The sequence below is a fragment of the Antedon bifida genome, chromosome 9 (genome assembly GCF_963402885.1).
Source record: "Antedon bifida chromosome 9, ecAntBifi1.1, whole genome shotgun sequence".
NCBI lineage: Eukaryota > Metazoa > Echinodermata > Crinoidea > Comatulida > Antedonidae > Antedon > Antedon bifida.
Window position 1 is genome coordinate 14,864,401 of NC_136234.1, and position 10,250 is coordinate 14,874,650.

The window sequence follows — 10,250 nt, forward strand, 5'->3', positions numbered from 1 at the left end:
GACTCGATGGACTATAAAAGAAGATTCCCTTAAACAAACCTGTAAAATAGGCGATGAGATACAGCTATCGGCAACCACAAACAACAATCTGCTTTCAGATCCAGGTAAATATTTCTTCCACTTTGATGATCTTTCGAGGCCTTAAATATATATAAAAATATTGTGTATTAAAAGTGAATAGAATTTAGTTAAAAAGATGTATTTCTATCAATTTTTATTTTTTTCAATATCTATTTTCACTGGCTATAAAGAATGGAGGATTTAAAGATGTACTGTCCATCAAAAACATGAAAAATAAGGAATAAAATCAGATTGCAGTTTTAATATAGTTAATCACTTCTGTAGAAAAAAAAAATCAACAAATATAATTATTACACTTATAAAAAGACAGAAACGGTTAATGTTAACCAAAAACCAGTGTCTGACAGACAATTTAGGTATTTTTTGCTTTATTTGCTTTAAATTACAATTTTTCAGGACATTTTTTTTCGGTCCAGTTTTTGGTCAAAGTGAATAACTATTATGTAACATTAAAATGGCATATTCAACAAAAAAATTATTTTTTTAAGGAACAATATATATATAATGGTTTTTTGTTTGTTTTTCAAACACTTTCGTATCCGTCAGTAGAAATATAATGAAAGAACTAACCGGCATCCAGTTTCTTTAGTATTGGTCCAAGCGAAGCTGGCGCTGGAAGCTCATTGTGGAGAATTGAAAATCGTAAATGAAATGCACTGTAAACAACCAGAAAAATAATATTGTACTCTCAACGATACAAACAAATATTCTTTTTTAAAAACATCACTGAGCACCATGAATTTGGAAAAGTACAGCTGCTTTTTAAAAAAAGTATCTTGTATAGATTAGTATAGATTAGGATCCCATAATGTCCACATACTTAATTAATGTCCTTTGGTAATCTGTGTAACCAACAAACACTCCCTCACCTACAAAGGTCAGAATTCTTCAGCAATGTAAATAAAATATAAAATATGATAGTAAAAGTTACCTAATAACTCCAAGCTGTCCGACTTTGTACGAAATGTTTGAGTAGTACAAAAGGCGATCTAATGTTGACGATGAGCAACATGCTGGTTCTTTGACGTTCCAATCTCGAAGACCCGACTTACAACCTAACGAACCATGCCGTGTGTGGCTCAGTGGATTCTGTTCCATGTTTACCTATAGATATATAACATACACATTTACAGTCCATTATGTAAGGAAAAGGCAGGAGAGCACTAAATTGCTCTCTTTGTGTTTCCGAGAAGAGCATTTTGCTCTTTTAAAAAATGATTATGCTGTGAGGTAATGGAAGTAAATTCGCACTTCAAAGCAGACAGGGGAATCCTCTTTTTGGCGAAACTGATTGCTGATTTAAGAAGCGCGACTAATTGCTCTCCTTAGAGGTCGTCGATATGGAGCGCGGGGGAAAAGAATTTTTATTATCAAATATTCTTATTTCCTTTATATATCATCTTCAAATGTAGATCACATATTTTATTCAAATTGTTTTTATCATGTTCTATTAGTTAAATAAATGTTACCAAATCAAGTCAATCAAAAGTCAAATCGAATACATATTAAGCAATTAATTAAATTAATGTTATACCAATAATTTGGACTGACAAGTGACATATATTTAATGGTGTAGGCTGTGATACCTTGATTTGTCCATGTATATAACCAATAGCAGCGTGGGCTAGTAAAAGATTCAAAAGATTTGTAAAGAAACAGATCTTCTCCTCATTAGTAATCAAAAGATCAAGGTCAATGGACTGGAGTTCACAAGTTGCTGTGATAATGTCAAACCACTCTGGCATACCACTTGCAAGAAATGCGCCACCCATGTCAAAGATGCCCTCAGCATTGGAGCTTCCAATGTGATCTACAATAAGTAAGAAAAAATCATGTTCATTTCTTTTAATTGGAAATGTGATTTACGAGATTACACAAGAAAGCCCAGGAAAAAGTTCCTGGTGCTGGCATAAACTATTTTTCTACTTAAGCACATCTACCTTGATTTAAGCAAAAAATTGTTTTTAAAACAAATCTCTTACTTTTCATCAGCCGGATCAATCGAGATAGTAGATCCTTAACGACAGTAGCTGGATGTCGAGCTTTTTCTATCCACTCCTCTCCACCATTTAATACCAACTGCCCATCAGGCATTTGTGATTTGATCACTGGTGGCAAATATAGCGAAATAGTTGGACAGCAACTTTTTACCATTACGTCCACAAGATCAAGTTTCAAGCTTTTCGCAATAGTTTCCAATCTATATCAAGAAATTCAGGTATTTTGATGTTTTGAAAATGTATGCTTTGTGAGAACAATTAATTTTTGCTATAGAAAAGAATCCAATTCTAAAGTATCAATACTTAGCTCAATTATGTATAGTATTGATATAGTATTTATTACTTTATTTGATGATAGTATTAAATATTATATAACATCTATAACACCATTGCTGTATGATGTGCAATAGTACGCACTATTTAACGATCGTTCAATAGTGTTTTTTTCGAAAAAAAATTTGCAAGACCATACTGTGATTCTGAACGTGAAATGAATGTTTATGGAATGGTACAAATAATGCTATTCAGTGAAATATAACCTTTCATCATTCACCTCATATCATTATTTGTACCATTCCACTTATAAACATTCATTGTTTGTCAGTTCATTGTTGTTGGATACTGAAAAATAAAATAAATTACCTGGATGGTGAAATGTTATCATGGAACATAAGTTTACCAAGTTCAAAATGAGGGCCTTTGCTGAGCACTGAAAATGGGTTTGATGGCTTGGGTTGTGTACCTAAAAATAAATAAAAATACAGTTCAAAACTTCAGGACACTCCTATCCAGAGGACATTTAGGGGACACTTTCCTATGAATCGAAAAATGTGCAGAAAGGAATAACAACACCAACACAGGGGACATCTCTTTGTTTAGTCTTGAAGGTGTCCCTGTAAGAGGTTTTATTGGTTTACTTGTAAATTTTATATTATTTTAATTTTTTTCATGACTGTATTCTTGAAATGGCAAGCAGCAGTGGTAGTATTGGTTTTTAAAATAAACAAATCTTTTTTTCTTTTTTTTCAAAGTTTTGGTAACTGAAGTTTATTTTTAATATAAGTAGTATAAAATATTTTCGTTTGTAAATAACACTAATTATTTACCAGATTCAAAGTGCATCTTTGACTAATACTGAATATATTTCTTACCAGATTGACAATCTGGAGATTCTAGAAGCACACTTGCCAAGGTGTTTACATGGTCGCAAATTGTCTTCAAATAATTCACCTGCTTCTGCGAGTGTTCCTCTCCGTGACTGTAGTACTTTGATACCTTGAGCTCTTTAGTGACATCATCATCCAATACTTGCATGAGTTTACTGGAGCACTTTTGGACGGAGGCTGTAGTTACTCCGTCCTTTTGGTGCATTCGTTTCAAAGGAGATTTCTTGGGCGATTTAGAAGACTTTTCTGGCGACAGGGATTGCTTAAAATCCATAACTGAATTAAAAAGTTCTCTGTGCCATCTGACATTCCTATCAAGATTTGTAGATTGGAGAGGTCTGCTGCCACACAGAAGGAGTTCCTGAACACTTTGTTTTAAGAAGTCAGAATGCATAGCATCTTTTTGAACTCTCAAGGCTCCGTACAAAAGTTGGACAAATTCACCAACACCGAGCATACTCAAATCACTTCCTTTTGCAATGGCAGTGTTAGAGACGGTAGAACTCTCAGCTCTATCTAATAAACTTAGTGATGTTTCGTAGAATTTACTAGCCGTACATGCCAAGTCTAGTGCAACCATACATGAAATATTTCTACCCTGTAAATGATTGTACAGTTCAACAAGACCTAGTTTATCTCTCACGTATGGATTAAGTTCCAGTGGTTTATATAAATTTGACGGCAGTCTTGCAAGAGTTTCGTCAACGACATTGCCTGCAGACATTGCTGAGACGGCAGAGTTTGCGATGTTGGCAATGACCCCTAACCGGGAAGATTGCGACGTGGGTGCCGATGACCTCTTTATTGCAGTGACATCTAAACTTTGAACTTGTTCGATTGCGGAATTCCAGTGTTGTGAAAAATGCACTTCTGAAACTTCGCAACCGTTGTCCATTCCAAACATGTCAATCACCTAAAAAAATGTAACAATTTGTTAATCCAAAGAACATAGTTTCTACCCATTTTTACACATTTATAGAAAGTTTCAGTTGAATGTCATTTTTGCCTGTTAACCTCTCTGACAAGCAACACAGTACTGGAAAGTCGAGTTGGAGCTCTCTATATTTTTCACCCGATGCTTACCTGGATGGGAAAATTTCAAAACTATTTTAATGAGAATTTACAGGACACCAGATTGTTCTGATGACCAAAAATGTGTCATTTATGGACTAGGCATTGACAACCGCTTCAGACACATTTTCCATTCATTGTTCTTATCGTAAAGATAATACATAATGTCTGCTCATTTTGAAACCATATGTTAAAAATAATAATCATAAAATTCCATACCTGTTTGGCTTTTCGAAACTTTCCGTTTACCATGCAAATTCTAACTAACATCTCCTGAGTTGAAAGCATGTATGAAATTATTCCATCAGAAGTAGCTGGTTTGGATACAGCAGATGATTTTGCATAGTGGCTAATCTTTCTTTTACGTCTATCACTGCTGGTTGATAAACCTTAAGAGAGTTTGTGAAATCATATGTTAGTTTACAGTAACTAGTAGAAGTAGCAGAGGATCTACAGTAGTACATTGGTATAAAATAAAAAATAGGTCACTCTAAATAATAAGAAAGTGGAATGACATAATAATGGTAAGTGTGTTAGACTAGCATGTTAGATCTGTGACATCTTTCTTGTATTCTTGGGTTGAGAGTAGACGTAAAGCTGTTAGTCCCACTGCACATGTTCACAGCACATGTTCACAATAAAGAACTTGGCACTCTACACAAAAGAATAGGGGAATTTGATCTTTGAAGTACAGTAGTCTTGTACTAAGAAGTCAAGACAAATATATATATAATTAATTTTGAAAACTTGTTGAAAAAACTAATTTAAAAATCCTACTATATGGACTGCCAGGTTGAACATTCTTCTTCTGCCTGTTCAGTTCTTCCTTTTCTTTCTGTACCTCCTCATCAATTAGCCTTCCAAGTTCATCATCTACATGACTGCTGTAACTCTCCTGCCCTTTGACCTTTTCAGATACTAATTGGAAACGCCAGAGAGCTTCATTTGTGCATTTCTCAAGTCTGGCAATTCTTTGTTTTAATTCAGATGGAGAGATTGAACACTTCAGATGTTTGTGAAGCTCTTTGCTTTCTCCAAGGCTGCTTCCATCTGACTTCTGAAGACATGTGTCACTCAAGTCATTAAGACATTCTTTAAAAACCTTCAGAAAGATATCAATGACCGCTGGTGACGCTAAAAATCCATGAGAGGTCATCTGGTTTGACAGACCCGATAGGCTGCTGCTGGAACCACCAGATTCAAGCTTTTCTGAATTGTACAGATCAGAGCTACTGGTATTCTTACGTCCTTGTCGCACAAACCCAAAGCTGCTCTCTCCTAAAGATTCGTCGCAATCACTTCCAGATCTTGAAGACCTCTGATCGTCAAACCTTACAAACAAGAGCGAGAAAATGTTCTCCAGGGTTTCCACACGAAAGGTCAGAGGGTAAATCTTGCGGAGGTTTTCTTTTGCATATATCAAAGATCTCTGGAACACAGTAGTTTGTTGAGTAAAGGTGGGTGTTATATTCGGTCTAGCAACTGCTTTAGCGAATTCCATCGTTGCAATAAAACTCATGTACACTGACAAGTCCCTTGCTTGTTCAATGGACAGTACTTTATCTGCAGTTTGTTTATTCTTCGCAATTGATATCATTTCATCTGAGAAAAAAAAACTAACTTAAACCATACAATCTTCAATTAAGCCTTGTTATGTGAGGCAATGGTACTGGCACTTTTTTGCCAATGAAAACAAGTCTTGTACCAGGATTTAGTATTTGTTTGAATGGTAGTATTTTGGCAAGAGTCTAAAGCTCCGTCTATATTATCAAACTTTATGTGACAAAAAAATGTGATGTGCCCATATATGGACATGATGTCATATTACTTTTTTTGGCAAACAAGTTTGATAGTGTAGAAAGAGCTTAATATAATTCTGCTATGACAGAGTTTGGAATGGTGTATAATGTATAGACTGGCTAACCTTTTGTAAAAATTCCACTAAGTGCATCAATCACATCTGCAGGCTCTAGACTGAAGCAGCAGCCACAGTGATGAATGACACTCAATGCTGACTGGCCACTTAGAAGGTTAACCTCAACATCTCTCCTATCACCATCTTCATCTACAGTACTAGAAGTAACATAAAGACCATGATTATGTACAATCCTCTCAATTACAAACATTGAACTATTTGGCATACTTTTTGGAATCATAGTCTTATAAACAAGATTCATCAGTCTCATTGTATAACCTTTAGATGGAATGTTAAGAAGTTGGTTTTTACAAGTAAAAAGCTCTCTCTAAACTATCAAACCAGCACATAAAGTTTGATAGTGTAGACAGAGCTGTAACAGTGATTGTAACATTCCTATACCTTGTTTTATCCATACACCACTTGATTAGTTCAATGCTCTGTGATAACCTTTGACATGCTCCACTCATTAGAGAATCGTTGCTCTGTCAACAAAAAAACAGTACAGTAAATTTAATGGAAAATCAGTTATCGTGGAAGGCATTCAACAGTCAGTATAATTGGTAATTAAATTAACTAAAATAAATTCTTTCTAAACCAAGTCGCAGATTTGAACCATCACCCTGTGATTTGTAAGAAAGAACCAAGGTACAGTGGCACTTTTACCTTAAAATCAACAGCTTGTAGAAGACTGCTAGCAGATGAAGATGTTGTGACAATACCCAGACCAAGCAAGACAACCAATACCCTGAGATTTGACAGCTCTTGTGGGGCTAGCAGATCAGCTAATTCCCCAAACATTTCTTCTTTGATAAATGATAAACTTGATAGCTGAGGAGGAATACATATAAAGCTGTCTACCCTATCAAACTAGTTTGACAAAAGTGTGATGTGCCCAAATATGGTACAGTACTGTAGCGATGACTTTATCATGTCCATATATGGGCACATCACATATTTTGTCACACAAAGTTTGATAGTGTAGCCAGAGCTTTTAATAAATGACTTCTTAACATTGACTTCCGCCATTGGCACCTTTTTCAGAAGAGTGTCTTAATGCCTTAATTAAAGTCTTTGGTGGCAACATTTCGAGAAAGCAAAGTGTTATTAAAAGAGAGAACCTAAAAACAAGAGCAAATTTAAAAGTTAATATACCAAGAGTTATTATACAGTAATTACCACTAGAGGGTACTAAACTAAATCAAATCTTAGCTCAGAAAGCGTTAACCCTAACCCATTGGATGGGACTATAATATGGCTGTGGCCATTTTGAGGAGTCCTTGATGTCTCCTAGTTGACTCTCTAGTTATATATTAATACATCAATGCATCTTACCACAATTTGTTCAAGCACATGCTGCTTGTTATTCCATGACTGGAAGTAAAGTCGTTTCCAAACGGATTCACGATTCATACTGTTCATTCCCAACATGGCGTACCCATTGGCAATATCCTCTCCAGATTCCAACTTGTCTTTTGGTATCAATCTTCTTCTGTATTCCATCATGAAGTCATTGTTAATTCTGGAGCATAGTTCTACAAACTTGTCCTCCTTGTACACGATACATGAATACAGTGTGTGTAGCTCAAGACAAGGCTGGCTAACTGCGATATTTAAAAGTTCTCTACCCATGTTCTTCACGCTCTCTGTTGCATCATCTAGCGGCCACTGAGTTTTTGCGATTAGATCGTATATCTTAAGGCACAGTGACTTATCGATAGCTTTAGAACTCTTTACCATATTTATAAGTGTGGTTATTGTTGAAAGGACAATGGTTTTAGAGATAGTCTTGGACGAAAAGCTATTCAGAAAGTTGATGATTGTACATCCTAGAATGGGATCTTTTATAAGAATATCCTGAAGGAGTCGTTGACAACTTTTAGACATCTGTGAATTTTGACTCTTTGTTGATGATTCTTCCTTTTTCTCCAAGGAGTAGAAGTACTGATAGAGTTCCTGAAGAATTAATCAAATAAAAATTCAATTCATATTCAGGACACCCTACTTAAGGGACACTTTGTCAGGCCTTGTCTTTTAAAGTGAGCGATTGCGATCACTCACCTAACACACTCCTAAACTGCCCTTGAGGAGTGCGATTTACAACACGCTTAATTTTGGTAAACTTCTACACACCAAAATACACACAGCACCTACAGCATCCCTGAATGTATTGAGTGCAATTTGTAGCACACCTATAATTTTTTAAAGACCAGGCCTGCTTTGTTGAGTTATGAAGGTGTCCCCTTAATAGAGGTTCTACTGTATGACCATTGCTTTGTTGTGTGTCCAGTGGGCTAAATTATTCTTGGCCCCTAGAACCAAGCTCACTAGAAGACAATATGTACGGTAGGGCTAGGTAGTAAAAATCATGAAGTTTTGTAATCCTACAGTAGTTTGTGTTAGAAAATGATATGCCTGATTGACCACTGTTTAAATAATATGACTACGAGGCTTATTGTAATTACCTTTAAGGTGGATTTGTTAAAACCGATATTCTTGCACATTAACAGAAGTATGCTAAATTGAAGGTGATATGAAAAGCTGGATGTCTAGAAAAGAAAAAAAAAGTTTATATTTAATTGAACAGTGTGTGGCGAACCACCCGGGTAAGTGATGCGGAATGTATTCAGCGTCAAGTCAACCCGGGACGCACCCGGGATGAACCCGTGTTTGCGGTGTAAAACGCTCAGCGTATCTTTACCTGTTTGTTTACTATCCTCCCTCACTATAGTATTTAATTTACATACAATTAAGATAAGATTGATTTTGTTTATTCGCTTATTTAATAAATAAAACTTGAGGTTATTTGTTATTCATTTTTATTTCAAGATATTATTCTTCACGAGTAGACTCAATTTTTGTGTGTATTGCCATAAAACAAAATTGTAGGAGCTATAATGAGCAGACCGTTACTAGGGTGTCTCTTTATGCATGAGAGGGTGATATTTCGATTGATCTATAACATTTACATGGTTGGTATATTGCAGTGTAAATTCCCAGGTTAATGAATCAGGTGTGAAAAGAAAATTTATCCGGACACGCCACATGTTTGTTATAAGCTCGGCAGTGTAAAAAGGGTATATGTCAAACGCTTACTTGAGTGCGAACACTTTTGTCCTGTAGAAATTGGCAACATAGTAAGGAAAGATGCTCTGGTGACATAACGCTCTGTGAACCAAAACTGTAAAGAAATAAATATAAATAAATATGTTAATATTTAATTCTTTAAATACGAAACAAAAAGCACAAATAGTTAACGCTGTATAATTTGTTATATTTTATCAACAAAGAATAAAAAAGTATAGTGAGTGATAGTTTGTGAACAACTAAAAGGTAATTATTTTTTCTAGCCAATAAAAGTTAGCTTAGTACTTAGACATACCTGTATTTTTCTGGATTTTGTATTGCCCAAAACATCATTTTTTCAATCATCAACCTCTCTTCGTTATCAAAATTCTCAAATGCATAGCCATCAACTAATTCATCAAGCCCTAGATTTGGATTTTCATGCACGTCACCCTCTTGAAATTCGACTTTACCACAGCAGGAATTCTCTTCTCCACCTCCTAGATTCCAAAAATTCAAAGCGCATGCCCTAGCTAGCTCCCACTGCCCAAGTTGAAAATACTTCCTGAACGACAGCATTGAGTCCCTAAGTAAAACGCTGCGACTACTGCGACAAATGGATGCTGGCCTAGGCCTAGCATTATATGGCGTCAGCTCATTTTCTGCGATAAGATTAGCTTCTCTTGAGGTTGATTCTGATAGTACAGTAGTCATTATTGACCTCTATATGCTCCGATTTCCAATTATTATATTATCATGATAATTTTGGGTCTTTTTTTCGTTCCTAATTCCTCAGTCTGCCGCATTTCTGATGACAATTTCTCAGCTGATGCATGTTTTTATAGTGCGCCCTCTGTAGTCGAAAAACTTTTCGCGGATATTGGATTAAAAAAAAGATTTTTTATATTGAATATGAATAGCGCCGCCGTTATTAAATTCTAGCAAGATTCT

The 10,250-nt window shown here is 35.5% G+C and overlaps 2 protein-coding genes across 2 annotated transcripts in view; one reads left to right on the top strand and one right to left on the bottom strand.

Annotated features, from left to right (window-relative positions):
* The window catches only part of LOC144852864 (zinc finger FYVE domain-containing protein 26-like), a 28,127-nt gene extending 17,954 nt beyond the window's left edge, over positions 1-10,173 (bottom strand). Inside the window, exons 1-16 of the mRNA XM_078710892.1 lie at positions 9,616-10,173; positions 9,330-9,414; positions 8,699-8,782; positions 7,569-8,189; positions 6,900-7,064; positions 6,636-6,718; positions 6,243-6,391; positions 5,096-5,920; positions 4,538-4,707; positions 3,233-4,160; positions 2,724-2,823; positions 2,064-2,281; positions 1,668-1,891; positions 1,013-1,185; positions 652-737; positions 40-140 (exon numbers count right to left, since the gene is read on the bottom strand). Of these exons, the coding sequence (XP_078567018.1) occupies positions 40-140; positions 652-737; positions 1,013-1,185; positions 1,668-1,891; positions 2,064-2,281; positions 2,724-2,823; positions 3,233-4,160; positions 4,538-4,707; positions 5,096-5,920; positions 6,243-6,391; positions 6,636-6,718; positions 6,900-7,064; positions 7,569-8,189; positions 8,699-8,782; positions 9,330-9,414; positions 9,616-10,013 (4,410 nt within the window). The 5' untranslated portion in view covers positions 10,014-10,173. The remainder of the gene's footprint in view (positions 1-39; positions 141-651; positions 738-1,012; positions 1,186-1,667; positions 1,892-2,063; positions 2,282-2,723; positions 2,824-3,232; positions 4,161-4,537; positions 4,708-5,095; positions 5,921-6,242; positions 6,392-6,635; positions 6,719-6,899; positions 7,065-7,568; positions 8,190-8,698; positions 8,783-9,329; positions 9,415-9,615) is intronic.
* The window catches only part of LOC144852883 (speedy protein A-like), a 78,258-nt gene that overhangs the window by 14,083 nt on the left and 53,925 nt on the right, over positions 1-10,250 (top strand). The window lies entirely within an intron of this gene.